At 41.9% G+C, this 18,342-nt stretch overlaps 2 protein-coding genes across 4 annotated transcripts; both read right to left on the bottom strand.

The window, feature by feature from the left end:
* Positions 1–667: 667 nt before the first annotated feature.
* Positions 668–17,643, bottom strand: LOC142557826 (EEF1A lysine methyltransferase 2). Of its 3 annotated transcripts, none has more exons than XM_075670006.1 (7): positions 17,491–17,643; positions 16,312–16,377; positions 15,154–15,265; positions 10,386–10,490; positions 8,191–8,263; positions 7,593–7,748; positions 668–1,622 (listed from the first exon to the last, which is right to left on the bottom strand). In XM_075670006.1, exons 1-7 carry the CDS (start codon positions 17,553–17,555, stop codon positions 1,510–1,512), a joined length of 690 nt encoding a protein of 229 aa, XP_075526121.1. In that variant the 5' UTR covers positions 17,556–17,643; the 3' UTR covers positions 668–1,509. The 3 variants fall into 3 exon arrangements, with proteins under 3 accessions (XP_075526121.1, XP_075526123.1, XP_075526122.1); XM_075670007.1 differs by lacking the exon at positions 668–1,622 and adding an exon at positions 1,661–2,174; XM_075670008.1 differs by lacking the exons at positions 15,154–15,265; positions 16,312–16,377; positions 17,491–17,643 and adding an exon at positions 10,654–10,907.
* LOC142557827 (uncharacterized) lies at positions 11,484–12,218 on the bottom strand. The gene has a single exon (XM_075670009.1). The coding sequence runs from the start codon at positions 11,962–11,964 to the stop codon at positions 11,494–11,496; it is 471 nt and encodes a 156-aa protein (XP_075526124.1). The 5' UTR covers positions 11,965–12,218; the 3' UTR covers positions 11,484–11,493.
* Positions 17,644–18,342: the final 699 nt, after the last annotated feature.

The following is an 18,342-nucleotide window of genomic DNA, read 5'->3' as shown; positions in this document are numbered from 1 at the left end:
TGAATGATGTAAATATATGGCGCTGAGAACAAGTTCAAAATGGTCGATGCTGTATATTTACGGCGCTGTCTGTATGTTTAAAAATCGCACCAATTTCCTAACTTTTTTCATTTCTGTCATGTGCTGCCTCTATGTGGGAATACAGGGAATTTTTTTTGGCGCACCTCCCTCTCTCATTTTTTGTTGCATGGTTTGTTTTAGAGCTAGTTTGCTCCCGCATGTCTATATACTACCGATTGCGCATTGGCGCGTGCGCGGACAGCGGTTTGGGTTTTGTTCCGCGGGCGGTTTCTTCCTTTTGCGCCTGCAAAACTGATGGCTATCTTGTTACTAATCGCTCAAAGGGCAACCGCTTGTTTCTCGCTTGTTTAGTGCTCACAGGGGTGTGCATCGGAAGGATGCCGCTGTGCATGCTTTTCGTTGCCTTTTTTTTTTTTTTAGACTCGCAAAAACTATTTGACTCTGGTTGGCAATAAGATGAAAATCAGCGGAAGTTTGCCACACGTTTTGCTTTTTTGACGGGCGCACAACCACACTTTTTTTGAGTGTGTGCCCCTATGCAGTTTGATTACGCTATGGATGTACATATTAGTGTAAGAGAATCTTGCGAAATATTCTCGTGTGCGCATTTTCAATGCCTTGAACTATGTGTATAACAATGCATCAATTTTTCTTATTTTTATAAGTTTATTTCCTTTTTTATTATTGCTATTCATGAAGAGTACATATATACCAATGCAAAATATTTTTTTCTCACTTTACGGTCACCCTAGAAAAATTATGGCATTCTTTTTTTTTTTCGAAATAAGTCCCTAAGAATATTAGAATCTGCAATAAAAACATCAACCTTGAGCGGTTGCATATGGCGAAAAAAATCGACCCTCAGAGGGTTAAATGATGAATGGAGGGCTTGTCACATCAGAGCCATCCAAGGTTGGCACACACGAAATGGTGCAGACATGATACAGCCAATGAAAGTGGCAAAGGTGGGTTAAAGCAAAACAGGGCAAGCATGATGGAAAGGTTGAATTCCTCGCTTCTGGGTAGCTGCCACATGGTGAAGCGAATACATATTTGTTCGTTTTATCTGTGGCAGGCACGCACTCCACAGGTGCACTAAAATTGAGCATTTGAAATGGGGAGAAAAAAAAACTTCACATGCGCCCGTCTTGCAGCACGAAGCTACAAAGGACATCCATGTGGGTTTCTTAGAAAAGAAGCTTTGTAGTTGAAGAAAAATTTGTCCTGGTCCGGGATGCACTTGTATGGGTTTCCTTTCTAGCTCTGTGCTACAGACAGGTGGATGTCAGTTTTTCCCTTTCGTGAACTTTCTTCCGACTTGCGGGCTTCTGCAGGAATGATTTGCCAAATTGAGCGTTGCATAATTACAGGCTCGTTACAGAGCAGCTCGGGCATACGCTCCAAAGCTGGCTTGGCTGCCCATTGAGAAAGTGGGTCTCGCACATTTAGCAAAAATGCCTTTAACGAAAAGCAGACAGATGTGTGCTGTCAAGGTTTTTCCATGGGAGACTTGGACACAAAAACCAGTGCAGTCACAGATTTTCCTTGGCTGCCACCAAATGAAAATGTGGGCGTTGGTATGGTATCCAAGAGCACAAGGTCTGCAAAAGAAAATCGGCGAAGACAGAAAGTGAGGCACACGTGTATGCAAAAATGGCAAAAGGTCTCGCAATGCACACAGCTTCCTCCAAAAATTTACTGGAGGGAACTCTAGTGCTAGTGAACGGCAAATGTGGTGGCGCAGCGAGCATGGCAATGATTGGGCATCCTACTCATCATTCATCATTTATTATTCCCTTAAGGGCCCCATGTGGGGTATTACATAAGGGGGAGGCAAAACAATAATACAAACATCGAATGAATAGTCATGTACAAAGCAAAAAAAAGCAACAACTGAAAAGACACTAAAAAGGACAGGTTTTTGCATAATTAGTTGCAAATATGGGTGGTTAGTAACTCACGAAATTTCGAAGGGTTTTGCTCTACAACAATGGATTCCGGGAGCGAATTCCATTGTTCTATTGCAGAGGGAAGGAAGGATTTGTTAAAAGTGTTTGTAGAACCATGAAGGCGTTCTGATCTTGATCATTGAACTTGATCTTGAACTTGATCATTCTGACTTGAAATGGTTTTGTGACTTGGCAAGTCGATGGCTATCAAGAGAACAGCACATTATTAGTGCACCAATTTGCAATGATTATGCATGTGCATAGAAGCCTTCATACATTTAGAAAAATATGCTTTCTTGGAAATTTTAAAGCACAGTAGGTAATGCCACAAGAATGTTTAATGCGCCAAGCACAAAGGTAAGACAAGCCCATCATTCTCATGGTAGCTAAACAATTACAGCACCAGAGTTCGTAACTGTTACTGGAAACTCTATGCCGCAATGGCCTTGAAAGCGCAGGCCTGCTGAAAATCATGGAAAAATAAGGTGCATCTTCAGAGGATGGTACATGGGCTGCATGGACCAAGGACTGGCTCGTGCAATGGTGCAAGAAATAGCACCAGACCTCAACCCATGAAATGCATGACAGTATGCTCAAGCAGCTCTCCCACTGTCTTGCGGTGCAGCATTCTAAAGCATCATGACCCACTGTCACAGCCGGTATCCGTGGATGGGATACCCGAAGCCAATAAACGCTTGTCCCTTTCAGTTCTACAAAGCTAAGCACTTGGTGTGAATTTTCAATTCAGTGTCGAAGATAGCAGCAGGGTTGGCATTTACCACAGTCGTATTAGGGAAAAAAAAAAAAAAGATTACTCAGTGCACATGTCAGTGGCCAATTTTGTGTGCCCCAAGGATGAGAAGCTTCCACCAACGGGCGCCAATTGAGTTCGGCGCCACATCTTTGAAAATTTGCAACTGCATGAAGCTCTACCAAAGCAATAACATCACTTGAAAAGACTTCAAAGTACAGTATGTCAAGAAAGTAGTCGTTCCTATAGAGATTCATTTGAGTGAATGCGAATAATTGCTTTTTACAAGTGTGCAAACCTTTAAATCGTTCAGGGATACATTGAATAAGTTATTCGAGTGAAGTTCAACAAAACATATTTTGCTATGATAATTTTGACCAATTTCTAGATCCCACATTGTCATATACTATATAATGAAGGCTTACACATGCAGTATATTGGCTGTATTCTTTTTCTAATATTTCTTTTAGACTATACAGAATTTTTAAATATTGCCTGTGGCAATAACATAATTCTAGTCTAGGTGGACATTACTTTCAGAATAAACTGAAATGTACAATCAACTAATACGCATAAATTCACTAATTAGATTCTTAAGTAATTCATTTTGGCACATGTTCCAATTTACAAATTGTAGCTGGTCAGTTTGCTAGCATATCCACTTGGAATGAATGAGAGCAAACATTGTGTTGAGGAGGAAAGCAAACACCGAGCTAGCTTTGTAATCACTATAGGTAATTTTTAAATAATTTCATCGGGAATATACTCAGTGAAATGCACTGCACTTATTCCTGTGTGTTTTTCAGGTTTGAACAAAACATGTTGCAGGCAGCTAAAATATGAACAATATTGTGCTTCCTGTTCTTTCAGTTATTATTCTCTGTTCCCATTTGTATAAGATTTTCTAAATCCATTAGCAAATGAATGTACAGTCATATGTTAATATAATGAACACGGATATATCGAAGTAAGTGCAAAATCTCACTGACATGAGTGTGCAACAAATGAATGCTTATAACGAATATTGGATATAACGAAGTCAATTTTTGCATTGGATATGACTTCACTATAATGAGGTTTGTATTTGCTGGATTTAAAAGTTGTGACCTTTTATCACATCCATCACCTCAAATGCGTGAGACACTGCTTCCCATAGTTTTAGTAAATTCCTAAGCACTTGTATTGAGGTTAAGAATTTGACTAGTCTCAGTCAAGCCAAAACTGGTACCAACACGTTCAGAAACATGTTGTATAACATTTTGCACTAAGAGGTGATGACTTTTCAATATATCTTTTAGGGCTCCATTTTAGAAAGAAATGAGCATTAGCAGTGTAGCTTACAGGTTGCCTTTTCTTGAAGTCTGCTTCACCAACAGAGCAGAACTCAAAGGAAACAAGCCGAGTGTGCACACAGTGGGAAAAGAAAATGGGACCACTGCTATTGCCACAGTGCCCCTTGGAGACAAATTAAATGAAAACTCCACTGTCTCAAAACTTCAATTCCTGCAGCATATTGGCTCAATCATTTCAGGGTGCATAACTAAGGTCCACACGAGAAGAAAGGACTAACAAAGAATCACAAGGGCTAACTGAAAGGCTGTTCCTCTATAAATATTTGATGAAAAGCATACCATAAAGTGCTATTCGAACAGAAGGAGTGTGAGAAGATAAAATAGACAACAAACCAATAATTGCAACACAACAAACAAAATGATACTACATCCTGAAGACCCCCAGAAAACATCGCTGGTGTGGAATTTTCTTCAGATCCCAATCTTGATGCGGCAGCCAGATATGCAACCCAATGTATTTGATGTCTCAGGCAGTGCTCAAGCAGTTCACACAGCTAGCATTTCAGCAGCCACCACGTGCATTTTCTAGCACCATGGAGGCCATACAAAACAGACCTAACAGACAAACAGTCATTTCAAAATAAACACATATAAGTAGCACAACCCAAGTCTAAACAAATAAAAATGTTTATTGTCGCAGCTGCTTTCAATGCAGAAGAGTATGCATTTGGGCTGGTTGGTTCATGATTACGAGCAGTAAAACAGCGCTAAACAACAGGACAAGGAGAGGGACACAGACACCAGCGCTGACTAACAACCAAGTGTCTTTATTCTTTCAGTCGGCATATATAGTGGCGGAGTATATATATATATGCTGACTGAAAGAATAAAGACACTTGGTTGTTAGTCAGCGCTGGTGTCTGTGTCCCTCTCCTCGTCCTGTTGTTTAGCGCTGTTTTACTGCTTTCAATAATTTGACTCTATCAACATAATGTATTTAGCATAGAAAATAACCTTTCTTCTTTCGAATACGACTTCTCCAAAGCATTGAAGCTAATCAGTGATGATAACCTCAGTCTCAGCATTTCTAATCAGGGGTACACTTTAACTTAGTGTGTCATTCTGATTGGAAAGACTCATGAAGGCCGAAGTATATTCCAGGTCATCTTTTTAAGAAAAAGTAAGAAAAAAAGTAAAAAGGCCAAGCCCAATAAAACATGACAAACAGATTGAGAATCCTGCGAGTGATTTGGCTAGAAAGACAGGCCCAAATTTACTTTGCATAGCAGACTTTCGTTAATTCGAATCCGATTAATTCAATTATTCAGTTAATTCAATCACGCCCAAAGGTCCCGGCTAGTGCCCATGTGTTTCTATGGGCCCAAACTTCTGCTATTTTAATCCTGAAATGGGCCTTCGCCGGTTAATTAGAATCTGACCAGTCAGCACGCACATGCCCGTCAACTATGGTGACCCCAATAGTGACCCCTTCAGTGGCAGCGTCTGTCTCGGTGGAGATTAGAGGACAGTGAATGCGTTGAACGCATGTCATCTCCTGTCGAAAACGCCCATTTGCATCCTGCCCAAGGATGATATTCAAGCAATAATTATACCTCACCAATGTCCGATTACGGTATTTACCCAATTCTAACGTGCACCTTCTCATAAAATGAAAATTGGGCTGAATATTGCTTGCGCAGCATAATCAGCAAGGGTGGTGGTGTGGTTTAGTGGTAGAGCTGGTGGTTGAGCGCAGGGAAACACAAAGACGAAAGACAACACATTGGATGCATAGGCAGGCAGTGATGTTTAATTCCTTTGCCGAGCCGAACAAAAGTACCTTCACTGAACGATATCACAGGTCATGTGAGTCACATTACAATAATAATAATAATAATAATAATAACAACAACAACAACAACAATAATAATAATAATAATAAACCTGGAAGGAATAAGAAGAATTGAGAAATGACAAACAAAAGTGCTTGTTCTGTCTTCTTCCAGTCTTCGTCTGTGTCACTTCACGCTAAAAACAAGGAATATGTGCTGAAAATTCAATTCTTTTTCAGTCAAGGTTAAGAAAGTTTTACTGACACATGCATCACAGAAATAGTCAACTTGCTAGGCTTCAATTATTAGTCAAGTGACTTCACATTCTTCAGAGTGCAGCTCCTAGGTGCCCATTCCTAGGTTGAGCGTCTGCTTAACCGCGCAAACATGCTTGTGCACTCATCATCTTCTTCCACAGCCAACTCGTTGGCATCCCTTGGCATAACTGTGCTTGTGCCACTGCTCATGCGTTCGTCGTCATCTCCCCCCCCCCCACAGTTGGCTCCGATACCACCCATCGTCCCAGCATTCCCAAACTGCCGCTCCCTCTGCGAAGGCGCTGATGGTACTGGCCCACTGCCAGTTGATGTCATGATTTCGGTCTCAAATTCTTTGCCTCAATATATCACAAAATGGGAACACGTATTGAGCTGCACTCAAATTTCGCATTAAGGAGTATTGTAATCGTCAAAAATCTTTTTCTCCCAACAATAACTATTTTATTGAAAAGGGGTTCATACTCACACCTCTGGCAATTCAGTGCCAGAAAAACTGAGAGGCAGCATTTCATTGGCCTTGTTGCCATGCTCTCTTAGCCGTCCGTTACAGAGCTTTAGCGCACCCGGTATTCTGCTAAACAGGCAGGATACCAGGTGAGCGGGGGCATAAACATGTGTTTACAAATACACCACTGCTTAAAATTTACACCAGCAGCAAAGTAGAACACACCACTTGTTTACTGCAATATTTGCTTGTGTTTGTCTGGTCGAGCTCTGCACCACAAGGTGGTGGCACGGCTCTGGCTGCTTGCATTTACCCCCGCTCATGCGGTGCTCCACCTGTTTAGTGGAATACTGGGCACGCTAAAGCTTTCTCTGTATATGCTGTCCTGTTTGCCCGACATAATAACGGTTACAGGACAACGAGATCGCCTGTCCATCCAATGTGCCTTCTTTTGTCATCACGTTTCCCCTTCGCTCAACCACCTTTAGGCAAAGTATAATAGGATACGAAACCTAAACCACCTTCACTTTGTTTGTATGTTATACGGCAGGACACAAATGTGGTGTGACGAAGCTCACTTTAGGAAACTGACCACCATTGTGCAACATGTTTTTCTTGCTGATAGATCGGGCGCGCATTACATTTTTAATTTGTGTAGGAACTTTAACGTCATTTCTACATTAGTTGCTGTTTTGGTCACATGGAAAGTGGGCACACATTTGATTCGAGGGCGTATTAGAATCAGGAAAACGCTGGCGATGAACTAGTAATGTGTTTTGGCATTCTTTCTGCGTCTTGCTTAATTCGAGCCGCCGTATGATTTCATCAATATTGTTGGTCCTATCAAGATCAAATTAATGGAAGTCAAACTGTAAAAAGAATAACTAAAAAAAAAAAGCAAAAAAGTAAGCAGGTGATGGCCAAGAACCAAGTGCAGCTGTCGTTGCCAGAATGCCAATCAGTCTTACTAGAACAGTATAGTGTGCTTGCTTATACATCTTATGAGTTCATGTGATAGACCAACCTCTCTTAAAGTGTGCTGTCAGTTCTTGCTGTGTCCAGTTGCATGACACAATCACAAAATGGCCTCCAGTTGCAAGGATTTGTGACAGAACTTCAAGGTAGCACCTGCGTTTTTTTTGCGGATTGTCTGGACAGAGGCTGATAGCATCATACGTTCCTGCAAGATAAGCATCAAACCATTACACCACTTAGTGCACGGGTTACTGACAGGGCAGACAGATGACTAGTACATCTTGATAATGAGCTCATCCACTTCGTGAAACATTTTCTTATGTATAAAACAAGCGTATGTGAGCACGTTTATTGCCTTTAATTTAGCCTAACAATTTAGCACTGCAGATATGACCCCTGCAACGAATGGACAAAATATGTGCACTGTTCACATTTATATAATCTAAAAAGTATGCAATGAGGAACCTTTTTCAATCCTAATTTGTGAAGCCTTCACATGCAGCCAAGCTCAGATGCACACTGCTATGTGAAAACTAAATTGTTTTACTGACATGTGCACTTTGCTCGCCTTCTGACACAACTTCACAGCAACAAGAGAGCTAGGCTGCTTCCTGCAGGTGCAAACACAGCATACGAAAAATGCTGACCTTTGTCCAAGACGAAGTCGTATTTCCTTGAGAAACTGGGACATGGCAGGTCCTGTTCCAGAATGTCGCCCACCTTGGAAAACCACCACAAGAAGAGAAAGCCTAGCAATATCTAAATGTTACAGAGCTACCATGTTCATAAATCAGGTGCTCTCTCTCATGCAAATGTGCAATGAAGTTGTAATAAGTATAATGGGGACAACTTGTCCTCATTATACCATTGCTAATTGAGGCATATATTACTACTGAAGCTTTGGAAGAAAAATGCATGGGAACTGACAAAATCAAATTATTAAACAATCTTGCCAACTTGTAATACATCACATCAACTGCACCACCAATAGCAAATAGATTTTCTGCAGCGGTTGGCAATACTAACAGCAGCCCTTTGCATCTTGCACACAAGGAATGCATCCCTGAGACACAATCTCAAGAACTGTGCTGGAAATGTGCCATTTATTTCACCTTTAATAACCAACATGTCAACAGCACTCCACTACGAGTAGGTATTCACTGTGTCTTGCAAATCGTGGTGTGCAGCCAAATTAAATAGAAGCTTCATAGTACTATAATTGAAATTCAGCTTCACATCACGTGCTCATGTCTGTAACGCATGGAAGTGAGGCTTCTTCCTGCTTCCACAGCAAGTTTGTGATCCTGGGTGCAGTGCCTTTATCAAGCTCCACATGGCTGCTACCAAGAAAAGTGTGTTGTCAATCCTGAACTGCTATTACATTTGTGCCAACATGAGAACAGCACCGATGCCACTTGTAGGTATTACCCAGTGTCATTCACGGAACGGCAGATGGGAGCTTCCAATGACACTTGCTGCAGATTGCTCTTGCCAATGAGCGCAGCAAAGCAACATGCAGGACATGCAGTAAAGGCCATGATTATCAACACGCTTTTTCAGTGCTTCAAACGTAAGAGGAAGCGCAGATAGAGAATGCTTTACACAATTGCTATTACAGCTGTGCTAGTTATAAAACAACAGAAATTAGTGTCAGACAAGCATTCTGATGTACAACTTGCACTACACCACCACATTGTTTCTTAGCAATTTCAATATGCTTCTTACTTTTCCAAACTTGTAAATCAACAATGACTAGAGTCTAAGCAAATGCTTATTTGTTTTTGTACGCCCTATATAGTGCCAATTTGACTCAAAGAACAAATTAGGACATTTTCGTAGGTTTGTGCAGCACAAAGCCAAAACCAATAGGTGTCATGCTATAAATCTACAGTAATGTCACAGCATCAAAATTGAACCTCTATAGGAGATAATAAATAATTTAAGTGTGCCTCGATAATGCCTGCCCATTTTGGATGTTGCTGCTTAAAGGTGCCCGCTTCGCTGGCAGGCCCACGTGCATGCTACCATGCCTGTGCACAGGGGTCATCTGATGGGCTCACTGCAGACCCTCACTGTAACTATGGGCGGTGACTCCATGGCCTGTCTGTTCTCCAATTAGAGAGAAGTGCATAATCCAAACAGGCAGCCGGTCGCCTATTTGCAATGTGCCCTTTAGAAGTTTGCGCACTTCAGAAAGAGATCCTTTTGCCAAATATGAGCAAGGTTTTTCATAAACAATTGCCCTATATGTAGAGAACTTGCCCATAGCTGTGGGCATAACAATATTTATAATGTGACATATTGATTTCAGGGATTTCATCGGAAGCACAGAAAACAGTACACACAAGAGTGGAGCCAATATTTACTATAGTGTTCTTTTGTTCAGAGAAGCAATTAGTTTGAAACCAGATTATGGGGCTTAATGTGCCAATACAACATATGGTATGATATAAGTTGAATGCTCTCAATTAGTTTTGGCCATTTGTATATCTACGCACATGAGTGTTCTTGGATTTTGTGTCTATTGAAATGTACATAGTCACCCTGGCTGAGAATCGAACCCGCGACCTAATGTTCAGCAGAACGACACGTCAACTGCAGCAGGTGAAGCGATTAGTTTGTGAGTGTAAATTTTTTAGAACAGCTATAGATGGTCAAACTGATTCCTGTTGAATTTATCACTGTGTAGGCTCATGTAATTACTGCATCAACTTTCGAAAAAATGTGCTCCAGAAAGGCTCTCGTATTTTACTTCTCCTGCACATCTGATCTTGACAAGCAAGGAGTGCAACCTTTGTGAAAATGTGTTTCTCCACATGCAATAAACTCAAAATGGGCTCACCTCAAAGAGGACAGAAACTGCTTCCTTGGCTGCCAATTCCTTTGCAAGGATCACCGCATTCTCAACGTAGTCAACTCCTGTCAGGTTGGTGAAGCCTTCTTTGGCCTAAGGAAGGTCCAGTTTTATGAGGTGCATGCTACAAACATTGAATGGCAGTAGAAGACATTTGTTCATTAATTCACCCATTACAGAAAATTCAGGCAAAACCCAACCTTTGTAGGCCTGTAATGTCCCAGGGAACAGTCAACTGCGACAACAGTATACGCACCCTTTCTCCTTTGGTCCTCTCGGCTCCTCTCTGCCTCTGAAATTCCAGATCTCCGACACAAAGCTTCCAGATCTCCGACACAAAGCAACCACTGCATACAATCTCAGTTTGCACACCAAGCCTTACTTCTGGGAAGGGCCATGTGCAGGAATAAACCATGCACTCAATTCTGCATGCCTTATATATCTTCTGTTATGTCACACCTGGCACATGCCAAGTCCTCTGTACACAAAACATTTACCACTATCATTAACATTATCAGTATCATTAATTAATCTTAGAAAAATATCGATGTATTATTATACTAATTCTAAGTACCATTAGAATTTTATCCAAAATTATAACCCTTTTTATTGCCCACTCGGCACACCATGAAATATGAAAATACACAAAGCCCGGAAAAGAGAATGCTCCATTTAACATGCCAAGTACTTTCTGGCCTGACAAGCTTAAGTGACAAGCATAGGATTTTTTTGTACCATTTAGTTGGCCTGACAGAAAACGATTTTAATGTGAAAGCATTATATGCCCCTGAATCCATCGTATTCAGCGTGACTGAAAGACGGTACCAAAAATGGCCAATAGCACAAAGAGCAAAAACACATTTAAAAAATGCTCGGTTTGATGTCAAATTTCTCAGGGAGGTTCCTGTAAACAAAGCAAATTAATGGCTTTGAAAAGAAAATATGGTAAATTTCGGTCTGGGTGGGTATCGAACCCGGGCCTCCGGGGTGCGAGACAAGCACGCTTCCCCGACGCCACGGCGGCTCTTTTTTTTATTTATTTATTACATGGAAAACAAAACTTAAAGTGTATTACAATGCTGACACAGCTACACACTTAAAACTCAGGCAAACACACACATGCATCCAACAAGTGCATCCAGTCTGGTGGAGATTCCTGCGCAGCGTACACACTTCTTACATAGGCAGCACTTTCACGAAAGAAGGACTTTGTAGATCGCGGGCTTTCAGCATGGCGATCACACAGTCTACTTCTCCACAGGCTATATAAGCCAAGTGTAATGAACATGTCATAGGGAGGACCACCCGTAACCTTAAACGGCAGAAACGTAATTGAATATGGAGTTATGTCAATGTCCTTTTTAAGCGTCCATTGGAGAATGTCCCAAAAAAATACAGCGTCCCTACAGTCTATGAAGCAGTGATCTATGGTTTCGGCACGTGGACAGAGCCGACAGTTTGTTGTCCATGGCACAAAGCAACCCCTCGAATTTAACCAAGTTTTCACAGGAAGTGTTTCTGAATGTAATTTAAAGAAAAATGTTTTTACTCCAGGAGGGACACACATTTTTCGGACGCGCTTAAGTACATCCTGATAAGGTTGGCTTAAATAAGGTGCACGATACAAAGGATCTGGGAAAATAGAGTCCACCAGTGCCGCAGAAATTGCTTTTTGACTGGCAGTGAACACATACTCCAAGGCTGAATCTAACTTTCAAGAAAAGAAATGTGTCAACAACCTCTTTGAGAAAGCCCCAAGGAGCCTGTGGGACATCTTTTACATTTGATGACACTACTATATTAGGAACATACTGAACTAAACGGAGTTGCAACATTTCACGCAAAAACGGATGGTCACTGTCTCGAAAGAAAAACAGGCGAGAAACAATTTGTCTGACAAAGAGGTGTACTAATCCTAGGCCACCACGTTCAAGGGGGAGGAACAGATTGTCGCGCCGCATCGATTCACAGGTCGAACTCCAAATAAATGTTGCAAATACGCGATGCAGTACCTGAAGGCGAAGTCGTGAGCAGTGCAGTACTTGCAGCACATACATCAGGCGGGAAGCTAAGATCACGTTGCACACTTCAGCACGAATGAACATTGACAAATTCTGCCCTCGCCATGAATTCATTTTACGTTGAATTTTGCCAACCTCTCCCGACCAATGAACGTTGCTATTTCTATACTGTGAGAGAGGCACACCTAAATAACGAAGATCCTCTTTCCATTGAATGCCTGCGTAATGTGATGGCACTGTGGCCCATAATCCAAACCAAAAACCTGAACTTTTTTTCAAAATTAACGTTTGCACCAGACGCCGCACAAAATTCTTCTGTAATTGCAAGAGCAGTCTCTACACTCTTTTTATCGGTACAAAAAAAGGCCACGTCGTCTGTATACGCAAGAACCCGAACCTCATTAGTCAGTAATTTAAACCCCTGGAAATTTTGTTCTTTAAGAATGCTCATACAAAGTGGCTCTAAATACAAACAGAACAGAAGCGGTGACAAAGGGCATCCTTGTCGTACTGATGATAAAAGCCTAATTGGATCGGAGAGAGAGCCATTCAATATCAGTCTCGTTGATCCATTAGCATAACATATCCTGATACCTCTAAGGAGCAGAGATCCGATATTTATGTGCTCTAGTACAGTAAACAGGAATGAGTGATTCACCCTGTCGAACGCCTTAGCCAGATTTAGCTGTACCATTGCCACCTGTCCAATCTCCTCAGCTACGCACTCTAGCACCGATCTCGCAACATGAATGTTCGTCTGAATGGACCGGCCCCTGATGCCACATGTTTGATGATCGCCGACCACAGATCTTATTACAACTTGCAAACGGTTAGCTAATACCTTAGCAAAAATTTTATAATCCACATTGCATAAGGAGATAGGCCGATATCCGTCCACTTTTTGCAATTTTTGCTCCACACTTATGGCTAACTAAATGAGAAGCCTAGTGTGTGTGCTATTGGGCCCAAGGCGGCGCAGCCAATGAGGAGGATGTGGTGCTGCGCCATGAGTGTGTAACATTAGCACATTCATGGCGTTCCGAGGTCTATAAACGGTATAATACTTTCGCATTCCTACACATAAGCAGTCTTAAGTGTGTCTGCTGAATTTTTCTTCTTGGTTCTGCTTTCTGTTATGTGCAGTCGTAAGTATGAAAACTAGAGTTGTGAAAAAAAAAAATTAGGAGCTTAAAATGAAGTGGAGAGCCCAGGTTTGGATTCCATACAGCATGGCTGTGCCATAGAATATTTTTGGTGATGGTTTTCTCCTGAGGGTACCTCTCTGCCTTTACAGTGCAGCACTGCCTTTTTTATAGTCACACTGACAAGGAAAAGGACTGAATGGCGCGGGAGAGCACATCTTATTCTGGACCGTGCAGACATTGGAGGCTTGATGTACACTCATCAGCATGCGCACAAATTATTGTGCTCCAGCAACATGGCACTCAAAGCTTCACATGGTATCTATGCAATTATGCCACATTGTCTTTCAAGTACCGTGTGAGGGAGCCACCTGGGGCACCCACTTGAACCGTACACAAGCTGCAGTGCACAGTCAGCCGAAATGTGCAATGAACCAAATGCTTTAGTAACATGGCGTGCCACTGTGATGTGCTGCTGCTACTTGGAAGAAAATGCATCCTTTTGCTACTCAACTAGCAAGGTAACATCCAGACAGCTGAAGTTTGTACATGATGTTTGTAGCAATTTCTGGTGTGGCCTAACTAGGCCGTGCAGTCTGTAAGTAACTGCATGGAGAAAGTGAATAGAGAGAGAGAAGGGAGGAAGGAAAGGCAGGGAGGTTAGCCAGACTAAGTCAGTTTATTACCCTACATGTGGGGAGGGGGAGTGAAACAAAGAGAGAGAGAGAACACATGAGTTTACATCGCACTTTCACATGCACTAAGCTAGGTGCAACATGTCTACAGTCGGGCACTCAAGTCTGTTGCCTTCAGGTACTGAAGCACTTGAATGGCTTTCTGGGCTGATAAACTGTGAGGCCAGGCTCCGAAGACCTTTGCTTCTGTAAGGTGTCCACAGTACCTATTGTGTTATTGTGGCCAGCTGCACAATTAACTGTCAATCGAGCTCATTTCACAGAGTTTGGTTTACCCTATAGAAGGCCGGTAGGAAATTATGTTGACTTGATGTTTCCAATAAATTCAACAAATTATGCTTATTCATGCAGTTCAGGACTCAATTTTAGTGTTTGACTCCATGGTGTAACTTTAAAATGGAGAACGGCACACACACACAACTGAGACAAGAAAGAGAGATGAAGCACTGATTTGGAGCTTTGTTCTTTCACTTCCTTGTCTCATTTGTGCGATTGATGTTTTGTGTTGTTTTAATGTTGTTGTTTATATACCAAATGACAACCAAATGATAGCTCAACGACAAGTTAGCCTGCATGCCATAAAACTTATGCCAAGATAAACCATAGGTCAAAGTTGCAGATATTAAAACAAACGAGCAGAACCAGGTGCAATTATTTTTGTTTACCTAGTTGCAATAGAGTTTACAAGATGAGGGCTACAGAAAACACTTTGTGTAAATATGTACTTATTAAATTATTCTTTTGCCTTGTATAAATAACTTTTTAAATATTACAGTAAAAATGTGTGGCCCCAAATAAATTACTAATGCAAGCCTGTTTACACCACAGCTCAACCATGCCACTGCTCATGATGTCCTCAAGTGATTATGTGGTGAACTATAAACGAAGAGTAACAAACCAAGTGTACAAGAAGGTGCCCATTTCCACAACCGATGTCCAGAATATGGCTCGTTTTCTCAGCATGCTGCAGCAACCACCTGACAACACGACATTCATTCTTGCTGCCAAACCTAAAGAAAGCATTCAGAAATCTTCTAAGGAAACATAAACGACACCTTGTGGACAGAAGCAGCAAGTTTGGAATTTGACCAAAATGCATGGGCCGCTGCCAGATATCAATACTTGGAATTGCTTTATGGCGATATCAATGTGATTGGTAATTTCTTGCAAGTCACTAGATGCACACTGCATGAGTGAAGCTATTTGGGTGTTAACTACATGGGACCTGCATTGGCTGGCAAAAGCTGGAAACTTCCGACTTAAGCTGAAAATTGCCGCCGCAATAAAATAGATTAGAGCACATGAGTGACTATAGTTAAGTAGTTACAGCATCAAAGAAACAAGCTACAATGAAAGGTGCATGCAACAGTGCCATGTATTGTATGCGCCTAGGCTCTTTAGTGCTGCTCACAAGTTAGAATATGAACGAACTGGGCCAAACTGCCATTTTGCTACAGTCACAATGCCACAAGGTGCTAGTACACAGGACATAGTTCGTGCGTAAAGAAGTCAGTAAATAATTTGAAGTCCTTGCTTCCAAATGTAGACAGTTTTAGATTAGGGGATGCAAGCAACTCACATGCGCAAGATCCTAAACTCTTCCCAGGCTGCTTGCATCCCCTAGTCCAAACCTCCCTAATAAAGTGTTCTTAAAGTCATGTGCATAGGACTGGAAATTCGCACACTCTGGGGCGAAATTCTATCACACAATTAGCATCACCATCCTCTGCAATGTACAATGTGTGGGTCGCAAAAGGCTCAGAAAGAAAAAAAAGACAGCGAGAGTGCTCTTCCTCTACTTTTCCTCTTTCCGCTCTTAATCTTTTGCACCACAAACACTGTCAACAATCATCATCCTCACAGGCATTTCCTTTCTCTAAGAGTATGTGCTCAACAGTTTAAATGAATCTGCTTCCTGACAGAAAATCACCAGGCGGACACTTGAGACTCGATGCACCATAATGAACTGCTACAATTATTGCTGTGGAATTAGTTACACCTTAAAAGGTGCAACATTTGCACGACTAGAGGAGCTGACTAGACAGGTAACACTTACCAAACTTCACCCACATCACCATGGTTTGCGAAGTTATTCAGCTCATTCTGATATGCCTCTTCCCAGCTGAAATATATGTAAAGGTATTATGTATGTTACTAACTGATCTGCTGTGACAGTGTATGCATTCACAGAATGGAGCAACTATGCAAAAGCTGTGGGCTACATTGCTTGTAGTAAGAGCCGTGGCAGTGATTGCGTGAAAGAATGAAACAAACTGCTTAAGCAGGAAGACAGTTTACGTGACCATATACATGCGAACATAGGCTAGCCCTAGAAGCAATACATATTCACTAATATGGCATTTCGAAACTTTAACTAGTCGACTTCGAAACTTTCATGCAACCAAGGGCTCTCATTCACAGAATGAGTTGGGCACTTATTTTTCCAAGCAAACAGAGAATCTGTCCTTAATGGACTGCTTTATCTTTATTCTTTGGAAAGTTGTTGCCTGTCTCTGGGGCCACATGGCCAGGGATCTCCTTTTAATAATGAGGGAAGCCCATGTCATTCTGAAGGACTAGTGTAGAATAATTAGAACAAGAAAACCCATTTCCGGATTAGTACTCGGAAAAGAAAGGGTGCTAATGGTGTTTTTAAGCTCGCGCTTTCTCAAATGCTTCATCGTGGCGAATAAACACTAGGCACATTGCGTCAGTCTGGACTACTGGCAGATCTAGAGAGGTGGCCCTGGGGGCCCGCTACCTACTCCTTAGACGCCCCCTTTTTGCCATTTCCCCAAACTTCCCCCCTTTTTTTTTATTTTACCCTGGATCCGCCCAAATTCTGGACAAATGCCTTTGGTTGAAAAAGAGCTTCTCAATGTAGCCTGCCTTCCGAGTCCATCCGTGACTACCTTCAGTGATTTGTTTCTGTTGAGAACCTCTTAATTTGTAAGGGCATCGGTAGTAAAGCGCAGCCACATGCCGTCGTCGATAAAGTCGTAATAAGTGAAACGTTTGAAAAGTCCTGGGTAGATTTCGGGCAGTGTCAAAACAGTCCCCTAGAAATTCCGAAGTACGCGCTATTCACGAGTTGCTCGTATTCGCATTACACATGCGAAGGCTTTCAAGTTTAAGTCAATATCTTCAATGCAATCAAGAACAAGATAGCGTATAACCAGCAAGGAGAATTGCGGAACAAGGGCTACATGAAGTAAAACAATAGCTGTGACGTTACTAAGTTTTCGTCCCAAGTTCCGACGGATTAAGCTCGCCACACGCAACCTCCGAAGTAAGCGCCATGTCATACAATTATAGAATAAAGACCAACATTAGAGAAGGGAAACCAGGCCCCGCACACTCTCAAGTTCAACAAATGGCCACAGAGGGCGAAAAAATCGACCGCGCGCTGCTGCTAACAAAACCAACATAGTAGAATCACTTCGGGATGCTTACGTTAGTTTGAACATTTTCCGCTAGAGGCGCCGTAATTAGCGCAATTTTATCTTACAAACTTTCTCTTACAATTACCGAAGCATTATTATTACATAAAGAAGAGGACGGAATTATCATTGCTAATTAGGTATTGTACTCTTTGTAAGTAAGTTTATTGTTTCTTCGTCATTATAAACAATAGCGTTCAGCATCATCGATCTTTCACGTGACCTCTGGCCTGGATTTAAAATTTTTACCGGTATTTTCGAGTGCATAGCGGCACGGATTCATTCGTTCGTGCACTCAGACTGGTTGCTTCTTTTTTGCTAAAGCTAGTTTATTGCGCTTCGATGTCTCGCGTTATTTAACCTGGGGTGAAGTGACGTGTTTGCAGGCGGACACGTAAGCCCAAAAGTTGGGTATCGGTCGTGAGCCATTCGGAACACGTCTGCATCGCAACGGGAGCTGGATTCTGGTGCGGCTGACAACGGCAATAACGGTGAGTCGTTTAACACCGCTGCTTGCATCGTTATATAATATTCGTCTCATTAGCTTACAGGCGGAGACAAGTTAACGAACTAAATCCTGCACAACATATGGCAGTCGGGATCCTCCGTTGCTGTTTCCTAAATAAACCGTTACTTGCGAGGCTGTC

The sequence above is a fragment of the Dermacentor variabilis genome, chromosome 9 (genome assembly GCF_050947875.1).
Source record: "Dermacentor variabilis isolate Ectoservices chromosome 9, ASM5094787v1, whole genome shotgun sequence".
NCBI classification, from domain to species: Eukaryota; Metazoa; Arthropoda; class Arachnida; order Ixodida; family Ixodidae; genus Dermacentor; species Dermacentor variabilis.
This window is presented reverse-complemented; position numbering and strand designations above follow the sequence as displayed.

Bases quoted from the DNA above. Each gene is read 5' to 3' on its own strand.
- LOC142557827 (XM_075670009.1), bottom strand. From the start codon at position 11,964: ATGTGTGTCCCTCCTGGAGTAAAAACATTTTTCTTTAAATTACATTCA.
- LOC142557826 (XM_075670006.1), bottom strand. From the start codon at position 17,555: ATGGCGCTTACTTCGGAGGTTGCGTGTGGCGAGCTTAATCCGTCGGAA. The intron at 10,491-15,153 runs GTTTGTTACTCT...GACCTTCCTTAG, and splicing joins GGCACCTTCTTGTACACTTG to GCCAAAGAAGGCTTCACCAA. The intron at 8,264-10,385 runs GTGAGCCCATTT...TGGTTTTCCAAG, and splicing joins CAGTTTCTGTCCTCTTTGAG to GTGGGCGACATTCTGGAACA.